General features: G+C 43.2%; 1 protein-coding gene across 9 annotated transcripts in view; it reads left to right on the top strand.

The window, feature by feature from the left end:
- Window positions 1–19,512, top strand: part of samd11 (sterile alpha motif domain containing 11) — an 86,077-nt gene that overhangs the window by 26,104 nt on the left and 40,461 nt on the right. For 2 of the 9 annotated variants that reach the window (XM_069525981.1, XM_069525979.1), the window contains exons 1-2: window positions 9,462–10,280; window positions 11,451–11,542. In XM_069525981.1, coding sequence (XP_069382082.1) covers window positions 9,578–10,280; window positions 11,451–11,542 — 795 coding nt within the window. In that variant the 5' untranslated portion in view covers window positions 9,462–9,577. Of the gene's footprint in view, window positions 1–9,458; window positions 10,281–10,436; window positions 10,569–11,180; window positions 11,213–11,450; window positions 11,543–19,512 lie in introns of those variants that run through there. The other 7 variants (XM_069525990.1, XM_069525986.1, XM_069525988.1 and 4 more) reach the window with 5 other exon arrangements.

The raw sequence follows: 19,512 nt of genomic DNA, 5'->3' as shown, positions 1-19,512 counted from the left end.
CTTATCAGATTAATTTGAGCCAACACAGGACCATATGTGGACTTGGGCTGGGTGTGCCCGACCCTCTGTGCTTTGTGCCCCGGGGGAGAGATCGGCCAGGGCGGCTCGCTAATTGAAATGTGTTGGCGACTCATCGACGTCTCGGCTCCAGTTTCAGGGCTATTTCGAACCGCAGTGCTGATTGCTGGTTTCACATCACACAGGGAAAAAAAATCAATAGTAGCTGGGAGAGCTAGGGTTTATTCTTTACAAGCGGACATTAATGCTTTGCAGAGGAGGGTTTGATATTTATCATTTGTCATTTTGTCTGTGCAGATCCGCCTGGGCTGGAGAATATATCCAAAATTGCTGAGAGCGATAGCTGACACTGCTTGTGTAGAGTTTCCCAAAAAATGATGCAGTTTGAATGTCCTGATTCACAGCAACGTTGACGGGGCCGGCCAGGCCAAGTAACCATTTGACTTTTTCAGTCTCCTCAAAACTTTTCTTGTTTCTTTTTCTAAGAGTTTAATACTGAGAGAAAAACCTGTGACCTCAGTGGAGCAACAAAGGGGCCTTAAGTGGCTCATGCGATTTACAAGGACTTTGCTTATGCTGTCAGCGATGCACAATTCTATCACTTACTTCCAAAGGCATCAGGTCGCAGCAACACTTTGGAAATAGTTTGTGTCCAAGGTTCCGACTTTGCTTACTACTAAACTTTGTAGAATCTATCACAAATTTAACATTCAAGTCCACACCACCAACGTGCTCAATTAGACTGCATTTAACTTAATAACCTCACAGTGACGTCTGTCTTCTTAGTGGTAGTAATGCTGCCCATTGTTTCTGATCTTGTTGGATTCCAGGCGCCTAATTTAGTATTAAATTATGGTCATATATGGCTGCGCTCATATCAATGAGTTCCCCTCTTATTGCATTGTTTGAAATCACTAAGTCGAATCTCTTGAAGGCTAATGTAGCCTGCTATCTGGGCTTTGGCAGTTGGCGCTGCTACCCTTCAAACACAGAGTGAGCCCTTTGAAAAATGGATTGCGGAAGAGATAAGAAATAATTTATGTTCCTATCACTGCCTCGCACAAATATGGTGGGGAATACTGTGCCAATAACTCCCACAAACTCAGAGAGGCACGCTATCTTTTACTGCACAAATTATTAACGGCGCTAGGGAGGAAGGGGGAGATGCTGTGCATTTTTTTGCTAGATAGACCTGGCTCATTGCTCGTCAAAGCTTTGAGTTCACCACAGAGCTTTATAATCAGAGACAAATGCAAAATCTGTTTGAATACAAAAACTGGAACGAAAAATCTTTAGAATTTTTGAAATTTCCAACCTTGTTGTAATGAGTTCAACTTTCATTTAGACAAAATGAGAGGCTGTGAAATCATTATTTTCTGTCTCTGTGTGTGTGTGTGTGTGTGTGTGTGTGTGTGTGTGTGTGCGTGTGTGTGCGTGTGCGTGCGTGCGCGCTGTCCATGTGCTGTGTGTTGTGTGTGAACAGGGAATAGAGGGAGGAGGGGAGGGAGTCCAAAGGGGAGTGTTGAGGGAGGATACTCGGGGTCGGGTGTCCGCTCGCCTCTGTCGGCTGGCGTTGACAGCTACAGACGCTGGTCTAAAATGAGAATCCTCCTGGGCCGCCTGCCTGCCCATCCAGCAAGAAAATAAATCCCATGTGGAAGAGCCGCTGTGTGGGATCACAGACAGCCGCCTGACCCCCCAGATCAGCCGGGGGAGGCCAAGGGCGCCGGCACGACAGCACAACCCCCCCTCCTCAGCCCCCTCCAGGGTCTAATGTTACTCCGCCTGCTTGCCAACACTGAAATCCTGGAGTTGCAGCCCTGTGTTCCCGTACTTGTTCAGTGTTAAAACTGTTTTTTCGGGCGAGTGTTTTGGTGAAGACTTAGCTTAAGGCCTAGGTTAAACCATAAAAATAGCGCAGTGGTCTCTGTGTACTTACACCGTTAAAAAAGGAAATTTAACTTATTGAGAAGGGAGCTGGTGTTCTGAGACTGTGCACAGTGGCCCTAAACACTGCCTAGTGAGCAATTAGAGACAAACACTGAGAATGAAAAGTTTTGAAATTTGATGTGGTGTTTAGCACTATCACCAGATGGAGGGTATTGAGATGCCAAATGCAGCGCTCTCCAAAGACTCTTGTCAGAATTTCAGCGCTCTGATCCACATTTTCCCCCTCTACTGTGCGATGCTCCTCCATGTCTGCTAACATAGAACACTCAAATGCCACAGACTGTATACCCTGAAACATTTTCTGATAGTAAATTCCTCAAATTCCTGCATAGGGGAGCTAAACTCTCTCCAGGACCCCTGAGAAGTTCCATTTCTAGATAAAATGAGAATGAGTCAGCAACGGTATTGCACCATTTAAAAGGAGCAAATAAAGTTAATGAGTATTAACAGCTACAACAGAAGGTTGACCTGCAGCAAAGGTGTTGACTAGCTATTTCTCCTCTAACAGCACAGCGATAAGAGGTGGCTCAGAAACGCAGCGGGAGATGAAGTCTGTGAATTAGAATCGAGGTGATTTCCAGTTTAATGTGTAACGACAGCAACGTGACACTTCATCATGCCACAGATATTAGATACATAACTGGTTCAGTCATCTCTTTGAGCGTCACAGCATCTCAAGGGATCTCGTCCATTTCGCCAATAAAGGAAGTCATTTCCTTTACGTTGTGAGGCTGATGTAAGCGTGTGGAGAATCACAGTGGTGGATGGGGGTGAGTGGGTCCAGTGTGTGTCCCGTCAAATGTTTGCTCTTTTGTTTAACTGTCACTACAGTCTTTGCCAAACCTCATCCATTGTTTTAGGCACCGAACCGCAGATCGGGTGGGTAAAATTTTACAATTTTATCTGATTAATAGCGGATGGGTTTGGGTGGGTGGGTGAAGTAGGCCAATTGGACGAGTCATTGGAGAACAATGTTCTTTATTTTTGGGAGAAACAGCCGCTCATTCCCACCACTGCAGCACCTTGCAAAGAGAATCTTGTGCATTCTTGCAACGAGTGCTGCAAGTGACCACTCATTCAGCGCAGCCGGGCGCATCATTGAGTTGCATGCAGATTAGAATGACGTCCGTGCCGATTCACGCATTTCTACTATAGCTATTTGCCATAACCACAATCTTCCCAGAACATTGCCAAATCATTCTTTTGTCTGGATTTCCTGTAATTCCTCTACATATATGAATTAAATGGGTGCTTTCTTCTAAATCATTTTCTCGCTCATGTTTTGTCATATATAGCAATGTGGAAAGTTAAATTGTCAGAATTGACCTAAATACAGACATGCACTTTACCTTTTTCAAGGATGAACCCATGTGAGAAAAGAACAGGATAATGTCCTGAAAAATCACAGCCAGTGGCCATATTGATGACCTTTATAATACATGACGGACATAAAGCTGGGGGACTACAAATATCTCAGGATGGGAAGTGAGGGTCATAAATGTAGATGTCAACTCGGAAAACAGGATTTGAGAGCTTTTCTCAATAACAGCCTAACTGGTGTTGATCATGTGATCATGTGATTTTCGCAGCGGAATTTAAAAGTTACGTCTTGCCTCCTCCATGCTCTCTCCAGGCACCACCCCTTGAACCTGAATTTTGCGGATATTTTCTTGTTGTTGTGGACTTGTCTGACCCACACAATATCATATGTGAGAGGCCAACTCTGGAAAATGTCTGGACCTCATGTGTGAAATTGGCTTTTGATTCTTTGCAACCACACCATTACAATGGGAGTGAATGAGATTTTCTTTGAGGTCCCAAAAATATGTAGAATATTACCATTACCAGAGATGTTACAGGACTTAGCCACTATTCTGGATCATCCATGGACCATCAACAGTTTACATTGGACCAAAAGAAACCTGTTGACAGGGAGGGTTATTGGTTATTATTTGACACTACTTTTTACTGGGAGCACCACAAATTAATCAAAAATTCAGCTCCATTATTTCATGGAAAAATATCAGACTGACACATCGATCTTGTCTAAGTGTTTGCATGGGTGGATAAAACTGGATGAAGGTGAGAAAATATAATATATTTCTTATTTTACCCCTCACACTTTGAATTTGTGCTCCAATGATGATGTTTGTAAAACATGTTTTAATGTTTTAGGCCCCTGAAAAATCTAATTCTACTCAAGTGTACACAAGTAGGCTATAACTAGTGAGTTAAATTTACTCTGTAAAAGGGTTCAGTCTCCAGTCTCCGGCTAAACACCTCCAGCAGAACTTAAGTTGCTTTTATTTCTCTAACTTCCTCTGGTGTGTTTAGTGTCTCATGTTTCTTTGGTGAAATTGGACGAGACATAAGCTGCAGCCTCCGCTCCCTGCAGAAATTCATACTGTGCTTTAAATAGTTAATTACTCTCGCCGTGTCTCCGGCGGTGTCTGGATGTGGATGTGGGGGAGAGAGGGAGACGCTCCTGCCTGTCTTCCTCTCTTTTTTCCGGCAGGGCCAGGCCTATATATTTTGCAGCTCATGTCTGAAAGGCTGGCTCCAAGCGCTAGGGGTGGGCTCTCGCTCTCTGATGGTTTTCCAGTGAGTATTTGTCAGGTCAGACTGTGCACCGCCCGGCGGTCTCCGCTCCTCTCCCCGGGTTATTTATTACCTCTCTCCCCCGCCGGCAGCGCTGCGGCTCCGGGGCTGCTGCCAACAACGGCGCAGAGGCGGGGGCCGCGTCAGGGGGGCTCTCGCCGGCCGATTGGAGGAAGCAGCGGACATGAAATGCGTTTTGGAGGAAGGGCTGAATTTGTGCCTCATTACATGTTACTGTCCTCCACATTTTCAGTAAACATCCTTTATGGTTTGAAGACTGAGGACTGATGTCACCGAGCCCTGGAGTGAACTACTCTTTGGTTCTGCTCTGTTTTGAAAGCAGAGAACACTGTGGAGCTAAAGGTCACAAAACATATCTCTGTAGCACCAGTGCTTTAATAATCACTTCATTCATTAGGTAGGAGATCAACATAACACACATTTCTACCAACAATTTTAATATGTTATAATAATATAATATTTTGTTGGGTTAGTCTTCACTGGGGTGCGAGGAACCTTTAACACCTGTTTTTTTGGTTTGCACGAACTGAAACCTCTGGAGGTCTTGACTAAACAAGGTGTGGAAGCAACCTATACTCATCATTTACAGGTTGTAGCTTTTCAAATGCAATCATTAATCATTTTTCTCTCTAACATCAATATAAATCAAATATCTTTGATGTAAACAAGCACATTGTTGACGTAACCATGAATTCTGAACTTGGACTGATGATTTTATACAAACCAGTTGAAGTTACAATAGTTCATCACCATAGTATGTCCATGGTGATACAACCATCCACACAAGTCTTAAGCATAACTGTATCTAAATAATTCATATTCACCTGCTGTTTTGTATTTGTCATTATAAATCATATATTACTAAGTTTTATTAAAGAGGGAAAGGTGGTCCAGTGGTTAGCACTGTCGCCTCAGCACGGGTATGGCTCTTGGGTTGAACCTGATGGCTGGACTGGATCTGTCTCTGTGGAGTTTGCATGTCGTGTCCATCTCTATGTAGCTTATCTCCAACTTCCTCCCACAGTCTAAGATGTAGTTTGCGTTTGGGTGAACTGGGGACTCTAAATTGCCCGTAGGTGTGAGAGTGAATGGTTGTGTTTCTGAGAGTGTGTGTTTTTTTCCATTGTATGTTGTAACCCACTTCTTGCCCAATGTCAGCTGGGTGGCTCCACGGCTATGCAACCCTCAAGGATAAGCAGTACAGGTAATGGATGGATGATTTTTTTAAACAGTCATAGACAGTAACCTTGTAGACAGTATTAACAGGTGGATAAAAACATGTACCACAGAAAAAGACTTATCTTGTCTTTTAAAATCCGTTCTGCTGAGAAATAGGAAATTACAGCCATTGCATTGAATTTATCATCAAAATAAATATTCTCTACAATGCTGCTAGATGGTCAGAATCAATGCCTATTAATTGAGTCTACAGTTAAAAAATCTTTAGTGTGTGCCATGGCAGATCAGATAAGCTACATATAAACAGAAGTAACTGGCTATTGACAGTATAATACCTTCTTCTAATATTGGAATTTTGTAACTCATTGTACATTAATGGGGTTTAAGAGTAGGAGTGGGTGGTTTTTCCTGTGATGCAGGGCTCTTCTATACTGTACTAATAAGAAATAAGAAATGCTTATACATGCTGCTGAAAGGTTAAACAAGGTTTCCCCATCACATATTTCTATTCAAAAAAAAAAGACAAAGCCTGGTGGAAAAATCGAGTCAGTTCCCTCGAACCACTCTTTGAAGATGTTAAGGTGTCGTCACCGTATAAGTTTGGGGAACTCCTCCGTGATGAGGCACCGAGAGTGAGTCACGATCAGGGACAGGGTGTGGGTGTGCAGGAGTGGGCACGGGTGTCCCCTTTATGACTAGTTTCGTCAGGGCTCTCCCGATGGTGCAGCCTCCAGTGCCCACACATGCAACAGCAAGGTTTCCACTGAGACATTTCAATGTGGTGAACGCTGGTTTGATAAAGAGACAATCAAAAAGCATCTCAGCTGAAACGCAGCGTTCCACTTCCTAGAAATGGCTTTGCAAACATGCGCCATAAATGTCAGCAGCCAGTGATTTATGTCAGTGCTTTTGCTCAGTGTACTCGCCAACATGTGGGAAGTGACATTATTGTTCAGTTGAAAAATGTTACCTTTCGATTTCATTTTTCTGGCTGTGTTCACTGTAAAGATAGATATCGAATCACTCTTTTGTTTTCATTAAGCTGTGATTTTAAAATGTTTTCACTCTCAAATCCACTATTTCCATTTTCTCCTCCTCACACGTCACAGCTCCTCAGCTCCAAAAGGAAAAATGTTTTGTCTGTCATCATCCTTGGTGACGTCGCTGGCAGAGTGTTTTTGTAAATGTCTGCCGTGTGTTTGCCCGGTCTTGGCTGTAGGTAATACCAGTCCTGGCCGGGCTGTGGTCTCTGGCCTTTTCTGTGGGCCGCTTCCGCCTGTGGTGTGGTGTGCCTCCTTTCTGTGTGTGTCAGAGTCGGTTTGGCCTGATTTATAGGCCCCTAACACACAGCGCCTTGGACCCCACCTCTGCTGCTGGAATGGCTATTCCATGTGTCGGCGGTGGATCCACCTGGGTGGTTCTCCACTGATGGGGGTCAGATGTGATCCTGCTCACCAGCTCCAGGAGCTCAGGGGAACATGCCCTGCAGACAGTGTGGAGAGAAAGTGCTTTCAGAGAATACAGCTCCACAGTTCGGAGGCTTTGCAGCAGAAAGTTACACATATGATCTGCTCTTTTAAAAATACTTTCTCAAAACCCCAAATTAGATTAAAATACAACTATTGGGTTGTATTTTGGTTCATGTAAAAGTTAAAGAACAAATAACAATTTAACTCCTGAAAAAACTTCACTTCATTCTTATAGGGATCACGAGTGTCTACAGCACCTGTCCACTGACCCACTGGTTTGCCTCTTGTAAGTTAAACATCTAGTAATATCTGAACACACTAGGGCTACATCTATACATTGCTGTTTGATTTGGGTACGCCTGGCCTCCACATTACTCTGGAATTTTAGAGCTTCTAAAATGGAGAAGTCACATTTTAGCTTGAAAACATCGGGGCAACAAGACGGGAAGAAATTGAGATGATTGAAAACTGATTGGGTTTTACCTGTCACAACGTAGCCTTCCATGACCCCCTTCCACAAGAAAACAAGCCTCAGCTACCAGTATCAAACGCAACATGGATAATTAATTTCAAGCGTTGCTGAATCTGTTGTCATTGATAACAGCTGTGCAATTAAATTCTGCATTTTACAATCATACAACTGTTTACATTTATTAAAGAGGCGGCATAGTACACAATGATTGCACTTGATTATCAACAGGTTTCACGGAGCTCGTGCTCTTACTCTTAAACCCCTAAAATATCGCACATTTTTCAAGTTTAGTTGTGTGAAACTATGACTTTATGCAAAACATTTTAAGAGAGGGTTTAACAGCAACAGCTCCACATTTAAGCAGCGTGGCTCTCGAAAGCAACTGCAGCAGGTGAGCAGTTTCCGTGGGGTGAGAGAGGGCAAGCTGGTGTCACAGTAGGTGGAGTATAACAAAATAGGTGCTTTAATTTAGACACAGAGGAGAACATCACACACCCAGTGTGCAGACCTGCTGCTGATGTCATGGGTAGATCTGGTTAACTGTGACATGTCCAGGCCGACTACATTCAAGTTGAGGGCCTGATAAAAAATGTTTTCATATCAGTCGATTTAAAGACTGATTTCTGCTCCTGAGTGTTTTTAGGGTAGGTGAAATATTCAATTGCTTTAATTTTGCGTTACTAAACTGGGTCTTACACAATATGTCCTTATGAACTGTTTTTGGTTGTTTGCGGCACAATGTACTGTTCTGCAGCTGCTGTGGCACTTTGGCCCAAGAAAAATGTCCCCGTGCGGACAAAAGTACAAAGTATATTTGATTTGATTCAACACTTAAACAGCAAAATATTTTACAAATCTGTGGTAGATCAGTTATGTATTACACTGCTTCACTCTGCTTACACACTGCATATCTCATATATTGATATTGAATCTTTGTGATATTGCTAAAATTATATTGCGATAAACATTGACATTTTTTATTGCCCTGTCCTTGCTGCTTCAGTCATAAAGTATAATTTGCTTTTGGCAAATGTGGTAAAAAAAAAAAAAAGAGATACTTTATGGCAGATGTGTGCTTTAAGATAAGTGATAATCTTTTTTTAGGCAGATTTTTATAAGAGGAAACTGTTGTTGAGAATCTGCTTCATTTAAGAATAATATAAATTGACTTTGTAAAGTGTAGATATTGAAAAGAAGCTTCCTCAAGTTTTACATTCAGCTACATGGGGGAGAAAATGACTGCTCACTTCCTCATGTGCATGTGCTTGTTCCTCTTCTTTGGCCCATGAGGTGCCGTCCCTCGCAGTCCCCCCTGCTCTATGGGGCTCTCGCCGAGCCTCCGCTGTTTAAATGGGCCAAGTTGAGAAGCGGCGGAGAGTGCAAATCTTGTTTGGTCTGGGTCTGTGAACTTCAGCGTGACTTCAACGACACACACAGGGGTTAAAAACAACTCTTTCCAAACTTTCAACTGCACTAATGTGGAGCAATATACTGTGGGTCTCGAACCACATGTGTTCGACTCATGTTTATTATGGTTAATGCAACATTCGTTGAATTTACCTAACAGGAGAAACATAATATATATGTGCTTTTATTTGATATTTTTTTATTGGATGTGAAATTGGCCACGTGTGAAGTCCCAATAACTGAGTATTTCATTTTTAAATTTAATTTAAAGATTTCATAGAAAACTGTGCCTCCACTCAGAGACTGTTAAATTCATATTTGGCGTCTAATTCCCCCTAAAGGCAGAGACATAAGAAACAGGACGCGTGACTGCGGCCGGTAACGATCACCGCAGGTTTCATGATGATGACCGCGGCTCAGGGCTGCTCAGCTCGTCAGGTATTAACACTGCGAGTGTGATTAAATGTGGGAGGTTGGATCTGTGAGGCTGGCGGAGAGAGCTGCCGCCGCTGTGAGCTGGAAACTACTGAATGGGAATCTATCCGGCAACTTGGACACACCGCTGTCTCACGGCGACGCGGCGGCTCTGCGTAAAACCAAGCGGCGCGTCTCCAAGTCTGGCTCAGCCCAACTCGCAGGCGGAGAGGACGCTCAAGTTGGATCGGCCGAGCAGCTTCTCACTTGTTCTCGGCGCGCCTCGGCTCCCACTAACATGCCTGCCATCAAGAAGGAGCGGCTGGATGGAGACGACATGGCACTGACCGCCTTTAACCAGTCCGAATACCTGGCCCCTTTAAATGCCACCGCCATCCCCGTGGTGACCCCGCATCCACCGCCCTACGACCATATTTTCGCCCATCACCGCGCGTACTTGGGGCTCCACGACTCGGCGCTGCATCACCAGCATCTCCACCATCACACGGACGACTTAATGCTGGAGAGGTTCTCCTCCATCCCCGACTTCCAGCCCTTCTTCGACAACGGGGAGCCGTGCATCGAGGTGGAGTGCGGCGAAAACAAGGCTTTGCTTTATATCAATAAACTGTGCCAAGGCAGCAAAGGACCTTCAATTAAATACAGGGGCGAGTGGCTCACCCCTAATGAGTTCCAGTTTGTCAGTGGACGAGAGACAGCCAAAGACTGGAAACGGAGTATTAGACACAAAGGTAAGAAACAACCTTCAGTGTCCTCGCAGTTCGTGGGCAGAGAGGGACACCTCACCACCGGCACTGAAACACTTTTTACACGCAGCCGTTTCTGGGTACAAACTTGGGTGTCTTGGTTGGGTGCTGTGAGTTTGGAGTGAAAGGGTTACAGCAGCAGTCAGTGCGTAAGGAGACAGATGCGAATAGGCGCAATCTCCTCCACAAACACTCCGGGGCTCTGACACAGAGTTTGGGCTGCGATCGTGCACCGAACCCGGGGCATCTGGAGTAGACTGCGCCGGAACTGAGGTGAAAAGTTACCGACATAGTTAATTCACTTTGTGACAGTTGTACTTTTATTATTATGGGATGAGTGGTTCCGTTTAGTGAAGCTGCACTTGTGGATGGGTGATGGGACTATCACATGGAGAGATTTTCTGTCTTTTGAAATGTGATTAGTTTCCTCATTCACACCACAGTCAGGGTTTACCGTTACAATTTTGCGAGCAATTGAAACATTTAACTACATATTTAAAAGTATGTCATCTCTTTATTGACGCATTTTACAGGTTTTTTTTCTTTTTCTGAAAGGATCTATACAACGATAATGTTCCGATATTCCTCACTTTGACATTAACTGCACAGTATTTTTACGCAATAAATACGCATGGAGCGCGCACACACACAAACACACACTCTCACGCACACTAGTTTATTCAGGGAGAGCTGACTAGTTAATGTGTGTGTGTGTGTGTGTGTGTGTGTGTGTGTGTGTGTGTGTGTGTGTTGGGGGAGGGGGGAGGGGTGTCGCCCTCAGGTCAAAAATGATTGCCTGATAGATCAATATACTGATTCCTGTATAGACTGATGACAGTACTTTGCTATCACTCTGCATGGGTACGAATCTGGGTAGAATTAAACTTCATGGCAAAAACTTAAAGTGATCATTCCAGGTACTGACTTCAAACCTTTATACTGTATTAAGTTATTGATTTTTATTCATTTATTTATTTCTTGTGAAGATTTCTTTTTAAAACTTTTTGTAAGTTTGGAGATGGATTGAAGGAACAGACTATTTTCCCAAGCTAGTTGATGTTGCCTTATCTCATTCTGTGTCATGCACGTGTTGCACGAGTTTGAAAATATCAAAAAAAATATGAAAAAGTCATTTTTTTCTTGTTTTTATTCCAGGGAAAAGTCTTAAGACGCTCATGTCAAAAGGAATCTTACAGGTGCACCCTCCCATCTGCGATTGTCCTGGTTGTCGAATTTCATCTCCAGTGGTAAGAATCGTTCTTCTGCATTATTCATACCTGTTACTGCTGCAGCCTACTTTTTGTCATCTTGTTAATACAGAGTGATAACAAGGATGAGGATATTTTAGATTGTGTTTTACTTCCCTGCAGTGGTTATGTAGGATTTGTCAACTTTGCATGGTGGTCAAGATTTCTCAAAGGTGAAGGTTGTAACTTGTCAAAGAGCACGATGCATGAGGAAAGATATATTACAGTGGTGGTTTTTGGTAAGATAATATTGCGATAAACAAAAATTTTATAAAAACCTTTTTTTAAGTTAAGTTAATGGTTAATGCCTTTATCTGCTTGGTTGCTGTATCAAGTAAATCTAGTTTGATTTATTCAACGAAAATCTCAAATCACTGATTTGTCTCAAAAGTAACAATATGTGCAGACCATCATAATTTATTATTTTATTTTCCTCATAGAACAAATCACTGCTTGATAATCAAGATTTATCTCAGCCTATCTGAAAGCAGGACTATAGGCACACTGATATTTCATTGTGATATTTGTGCTGTCATCCAGCTCGACATGCATGAAACTGTGTGTGTGTGTGTGTGTGTGTGAGAATATATCGGAGCGTTGTCTCTCTTTGTAACCTTGACGGTGAAGCCCCTACAGGCACACGTGTCAACTTTGATGATAATGTTTCTCAGCATGAATATCAAATCCACTTTCAGCCTTTCACGGACGCAGAGTATCAAGCAGCCTTTTTTTATTCAGAGGCATTGAGCTGTTCAGTATGGCTGCCTGACGTAAGGGCTCGTTGGCTCGGCTCCTCTGTCCTATTGAATCAGTTTCCTCACCTGGCTGTTGAACTTTTGTTTGCCTTGTGCTTCCCTCGGGGGCTCGGCCAGGGGCATGATGCCAAACCTCGAGGCCTTGCAGGTGTGTCACAAATACGGCATCACCACTCTGTGCATGTGTGTTTGTGTCAGTTATGAGCAAGCACACCGCCGGCTCACTGTCGCCAAATCTGTTCACACAGGTTGTGAGTGCGTGTGTGTGTGTGTGTTGTCTTCGTGTGTGTGTGTGTGTGTTTTTATCACCACGAAGCGCATCTGTCGTCGCTCCCAAGCACTAATCTTGAGGGAAGGGTGTAAGAGGCTTAGCGAGCTACTGAGCGTGGCTACTGCTGATTATTGTGTGCGAGGCACGCAAGGCAAAGGTGGTTTAGATAAGCCGGAGGTGTTTGAGTGATACAGGTAAACAGGTAACATTTTTCACAGCCAAGAATGAAGACCTGTACCCTAACACATAGGGTTCAGCCAAGACGAATCACCCGAGGGAGGCAGGGGGCAGTGAAAACAGATAGCAGAAATGCTCATGTTTTGTTTTTCTTATTTTTTACATGAGGATTTCAAAATCTGAGCATGTTTACTTGTGTTTAGGCTCATTACAGATATCAGAGCGATTGGCTCCTGGCTTGTAAGGGCCTGCACAGTTCCATTTCAATTATAGCTGTGACAGTAAAACTTTTCTATTGACGTAAGCAGGGATATGAGAGCATTAAGGTTGTTGGTGTAGCCTGTTTCTCCCTCTCTTCCTCTTCCTGTCTGTTGGTGAAGCCTGAAGTCGAACCCACCAATACCACTGTGACACACACACACACACACACACACACACACACACACACACACACACGAGCAAAGTATGTTGGCAGTTCAGTGCGAGGCAGCAGTGAGGGTTAGGCGGAGGAGGGAAGGCAGCGGGACTTGTATGGCCTGTACTGGCGTCTCCCTCTCTCCCCACTGACTCCCCTCAGGGCATGGCAGCCAGCACTCCCTCACTGATGAGCTCTCTCCTCACACACTCACTCTTACACACACACACGCGCGCACACACACACGCACACACACACACACGCACACACACACACACACACACACACACACACACACACACACACACACACACACACACACACACACACACACACACACACACACTACATGCCTGCCCACTGACACAAATTACCTCATGCAGACATTTATTTTGAAAGTTTGACGGCTGAACTTTGAGTGATCTTGTTTTGCTATAGGCATGAGGCAAGCGATCATAAAAAAAAAAAAAAGTTCAGCAGCTGGTGGGAAGACATTTCACCTGCCTGCTCAGAACTCGTGGAAGTTAATTTGCTGCGTCGGCCCTGACACGAGCTGTCTGCAACGACCTGGCACAAAGTGAACTGTTGTTACACTCAACAGTTTGGAATTTGAATATGATCATAATAATGTTCCTTCACGCTCTGGAATTAAATCAGTTTTATGATTGATGCGCTGCTGATCACGAGCTGTCAAGGTGTGTTATTTTTCTGTTAAGCCCATTATTATGTGATAATCAGGTGCTTAAATGATTTCTGTCTCTGTCGGTAGCTGTAAACATTGATAAAGTTGCCCCTTGAAGTTTATTCTTTGTCTGGGAACATTGTTTATACTTGTTGAACTTTTATTCTTGGCTCTGTATGTGTGTGTGTGTGTGTGTGTGTGTTTTCTGTGTGCATGTCTGCGATTATTTGTCATTGTGATGGCAGGCTGACTTGCCTGTTTACTGTGTGTGTTTGCGTGTGTGACTGTGCATGTATGTATGTGTGTGTCTCCTCCAGGGAGAGCTGGGCTTCCTCTGCTCTGTTTTTTCAGCGGAACTGGCGGAGGCCGGGAGGAAATTACACTCCCCTCCTCCGGCTCTTAAAGACCTCCTCCAATCAAGGGCTCCTCTTGCAAAGTGGAATCAAACACATGCACACACTCAGGCGCGTACAAACACAAAAAAACATCCACACATACACGCTTTAGCATACAAATAGATGTTGGCTTCAGAGATCAACTACCTACTGTAAGCTGCGGCTTCCGCTATACATTTTGTGTTTATGTGCATGTGTGCTGCTCTGAATACGTTGCTATGGTAACGCTGGAATCGGTCAGTGGCCCAGAAGTGTACAGAGCTGTGATCATGTGAAGTGTATTTGTGCACTTTTGTCTGCATCACTCTGTGTATTGGACAAATTAGAGATTAAGTGAGCCTCTAATGAGCTGTTTGTTCACCATGAGTCTTAATCTCGCTGATAGAGATCAATATCAACTGGAATGTGAGGCAGATGTTAGAACAGCACGATTCTAGATAAATTACAATCAGGATTTTCAGGTTTAGAATTGAGATCACGATTCTCTCTCACGATTTCAACATAAATATTTATTGCAATCTTTTCCCGCAACAGCTTGCTGAATCTGACACTGAACATAAAAACTAACTGTGTCACTCTCTTTTTTGCTTTTACTACAACCTTTCAACAAGTATTTTTCTTTGTGTTTTCTGGTGTTAATCTCTGGTTTCTGCTGCTCTGCATCACGTGGTCTAATGCTGTGTTGTCATTCACTGAGGGAGAAAGTAGAAGTGTTTGTTTTGATGCAACAGAAGACTAAAGAAAATACATCACAATTGTTGACATTAAGAAATGAGATTGCATAGAAGTAATTATTGAAATCAAGTTTTTAATACGATCAATATTGCATCCCAGTCACATGTAGAAACTCTGTAAGCATTGTGCTTGAACCTACATGAGAAAACATGGTCATTGCTTTTGTTGTTTTCCCATTTATTAATAATTCAGTGAAAATAAACAGTCTAAATAGCACTTTCTTTGTTAGCAAATTAGCCATTCTTGTCCTTGTCAGCCAGACTGATAGAGAGCTGAATGTGTATGTATGTTTGTTAGCTTGTATGAACTGTAAGTGCTAACTCAGCTTCTTAAGTAGTTCTTAAGCAACTAAAATAAGTCAGTGTGTGCCAACATGTGATTTCCTCTGATGGTTGCACTGACAAGCACACACAGTGTATATAAGACCAGCAAGACAACATCAATGTTGAACAGTTGTTGATTATTATTAAACGTTGTAATGTAGCTTTAAGACAGTTATGATTTTGCAGATCATTATAATCAATTACATATATTTGGAAATCAATTCTAAAAATAAGTTTGTATTTGTAACTCATTTTGTTTAATGTTAATATTGTGATAAAAAAGACAGTGTGTGATAAATATGGACAAACCCAAACTGTGTTTATATTGAATCTTTTGAGTTTATCTACCTTTGCTCCATAAAGTGTAATTTTGTGTGGGATTTGTCTAAATCTCATCAAGGAGTGTATTTAATTGTCCTTGTGTGTTTTATTACAATGTCAAACTTTAGAGGAGATTCCATTGATAGTCTGGTTTAAATTTTACTCCTGTTGGGACCAAAACATCAGAAAACCTGACTTCAATTTTCTAAACTTTGCGCTCTCGCCTCCACTTCCCCTGCGTTTGCCATGCAGGGGAGAGAGAGACGTGGTGGTCACCTGTAAAGCTCACCCATGGTGACTTCAGCGGCCAGTACGAACACAGAAAGAGAGAGAGAGACAGAGAGGGAATATGGGAGGAGGAAAGGGAACAAGAGGGAAAGGGGAGAGAGCGAGAGGCGCACAGGCATGCTTGATTGCACTGCCACTGACCTCCCAGCGCCGCCCAACAGCACCCCCCACCCCTTCCCCTCCACATCACCATCTCTCGCCCTCTGTGCACCTCACCCCCTCCCCTTCCTGCCGACACCGCCGCCACCCCCCCCATCCCTCCCTCTTTGCCCTGTGCCGCTTCACTGGGCTGCAACGGCAGGAGAGCGTGTGTCTGTATGTGTGTATGTGTGCTTGGGTGTGTGTGTGTGGGGAGGAGGGGGACTTGGTCGCATGCCTGTCCGCCCTACAGTGCTTTCTCACTTTTTTTCTCTTTCTTTCACACGGCCTTGAACAACCAAGTGTTGCTTAAAGACTATATAAAACACACACGCACACACATTATTTTGCTAAGTATGTTTTCTTGAAGAGGCAGCTGATCCCATGGCTGGAGATGTTCTCCACACACACATCTTTTGAGAAGTGAAGAATCACATTTGTCGTGTTTTTGATTTCTGTCTGATTTCATCCTTTCAGTGTAAAAAATAACTTTCTCATGTTATTTGCTTGGTTGATGATATTTCTGCTGCAATCTTCATTTAAACACCAATGAAAGATCTTGATTAAAATAACAGTAACGAGCAGCAACTTAACTATATCACTGATAGGGATGAGCTTTTTACAGGAGAGTGATTGCCTTTGCACAATTATGTGTCTATACAACTTTACTGCATGCCTTTAGTTAGTGTGTGTTTGTGAGTGGTGTAGGAATGTGTTTATTCCTCTATCGCTGTGAATAAAAGTGTCTATAGGAGCATTATATTATTTTATGCCAGAAGAGTTTGGCATGTTTCTAATTACGTATCTGTTTATTCACAGCCGGTCTTGATCTTTGCTCTTGTTCCAGATATTGCAGTAAGTGTGTTTACGCGCACACTAATAATTTGATTATAACCAGATTAGGAAAATATAAAGCCCTTGTTAGATGTTTCTCCTTTACTCTGACAGTATAGCGTGCCTTTGTCTGATTTCTATAAGTGTTTGGATTCTGAACATGCACCACAAAGGTCAGGGAGTGCAGTGGATGCAAATGGGTGTTTTTTCACACACAAACAGTGTCATGGCTCAGGGTGAAAAAAAAAAAAGGTAACGGCGACTTTATTTTAGGATTTCAGCTAAACAGCTTTCATGTCACAGCTAACGCTAGATGTAATAGAGATTTTATTAAGTTGAATACATCAAAGCACCAACGTTAAACAGCAACTTATTTTCTTATTGCTTTGTGGTGCTAATGAGACTTTTTCCACAAATCCTCACAAACAGTGTCTGCACTCTCAGCCAGACCATATAACAACTTTATTATTGGGTTACTGGGGGAAATCTGCTTACTGCAAACCATGGACACACACACACACACACACACACACACACACACACACACACACACACACACACACACACACACACACACACACACACACACACACACACACACACACACACACTTTAATCAAAGCATTACTTTAACCTGATTATTTACAGTAATCAGTATATACCCGTTGTGTTTGCATACTAAGCCATCTCAATTTTACCAAAGTTTGAAACATTTGAAATGCCCTTCAGGGGTGCACCTGTGGAAATGTCCCAGCATGCTGTGCGGGTGAGTCAAGAGATAAGGGGGTGAGATTAAACAAAGTTAAGAATTAGAAATTTTTACTTCGTGATGAACTGAATCTGAGGCGCGCGCACACACACACACACACACACACACACACCAATGGTTTGTTTTGGCCTTGTTTCAGAGCGCTTACGTGAACGTGGTAATGACCGCCTCACCCCTTCCCTCCCTCCCTCCCTCTCAACCTCCCCTCGCTTATTTTTTCCTCCTCTCTCCCACTCCCTCCGTCATCTCCTCATTCCCCCTCCCCCTTTCCCCGACTGCTCGCGCCAACTCGGCCCTGCATCCCGCCTACACACACACACACACACACACACACACACGCACACGCTGCGAGGTAACGGCAGACAGGCGCGTGACTCATTAGGCATTCGTCCCCCAGGGAGATCGCTGGGGGGGCGCGTGCGAGGGAGAGAGAGCGCCGCAGCTGCAGGAATGTCACGGGCGGCTACCGCTGTGTGTGTGTGTGTGTGTGTGTGTGTGTGTGTGTGCTCACTAATGCTGGCTGGAGCCGGCGGCAGGGCACTGCATCTTTCAGGAAATAACGCAAGGAGAAGGAGAAAAAAACCCCACACACACTTATTAGTGCTCCTCTCCACCAAGAGCTGGTTTAGGGGGAGAACATTGGATTGCCTTCTAATTTCTGCTTGCGTTTACAGGCCCATGTGTAAGGTAACTGTGTGATGTTAGCCTGTATTGTTTTTCACTACCAAGAACATTTTGTTGCTTTTAAACCAAACCCCTGCTACGGGTTTATGGTTCCAGGACACCACCCAAATGAGTTGGAGGAACCTATGTGGCTGTAAATGTAAGGGTGTTAGTCACCATATGTTATCGCTAAAGTTTTCGCTCAAACGTCAAAGCTTTATTACGCATATCTACCTATTAAATGATAATGTATGCCAATTATATTTTGGCTCTTGAGAAAACCGTCACAGTGTACTATTGACTTGTTGCCATTTCTCAAGATTGTTTTCTATAAATTTAGCGAGCCCATAAGAATACTTTGTATTCTGCACTCTGGTAAATCTCAACCCCTTGCTCTGAATTCCACTGAAGTCTTAGGGCTAAAGCTAAACTTTGCACATTCGTATCTAATCTCTTCAACATCATTGTCATTATTCTTGATTACAACAAAATATACTGTCACCCCAACAACTACAGCTTAAGATAAGGAACAATTGTAACAGTTGTTATTTTAGGTTGGCTTTATATGAATTTGAGGAATATATTTAACTAGAGTGGCACTCAGTAAAGCACATACCTCTGCCAAGGCCCAACAATCTCCTTAAATCCAATCAATCCACACTAAATGCAAACACTTTGATATTTTTACATCAAGATCCATGAAAATGTTGAAAAATACCCAGTCTTGCTATGTTAAAGAAAGTGGGGGAAAAAATTCTGGATCCGTCCCCTGATCCAGATCTGCAACAAAATGTAATGGGTTCTCCCCTGACCCATACCACATCCTTTTACCAACTCTTGTGGTAATCCACCCAGTAGTGTTTGTTTAATGCTAAATAACATACAAACCAGCCAATAAACAAAAGGACAGAGGTTGAAACATAAGCCTATTGGTGGAGGTAATACTCTGAAGTTATGATGTAAAAATGGTTTTCAGAGCCAAAATAATTTTACAGTACTTTTGCAAGTATCATGTCGACCCATCTGCCTGAACAACTGTGGCTGACTGATTAGATCTGTAATAAAATGAAAATCACTACAGTAAAATATATGCCCAACTGAAGAAATGTCCCTAACATCTGCTGTTGGTCACTAACATCCAATAACATCAACTGTTGGTAGGCATTGATGAGTGTGGTAAAACCTACAAGGGATATTCTCCATC

Source organism: Paralichthys olivaceus, chromosome 6 (assembly GCF_024713975.1).
Source record: "Paralichthys olivaceus isolate ysfri-2021 chromosome 6, ASM2471397v2, whole genome shotgun sequence".
Lineage (NCBI taxonomy): Eukaryota > Metazoa > Chordata > Actinopteri > Pleuronectiformes > Paralichthyidae > Paralichthys > Paralichthys olivaceus.
The sequence above is the reverse complement of the archived record's forward strand: the minus strand, read 5'-3'. Positions and strand labels throughout refer to the sequence as shown.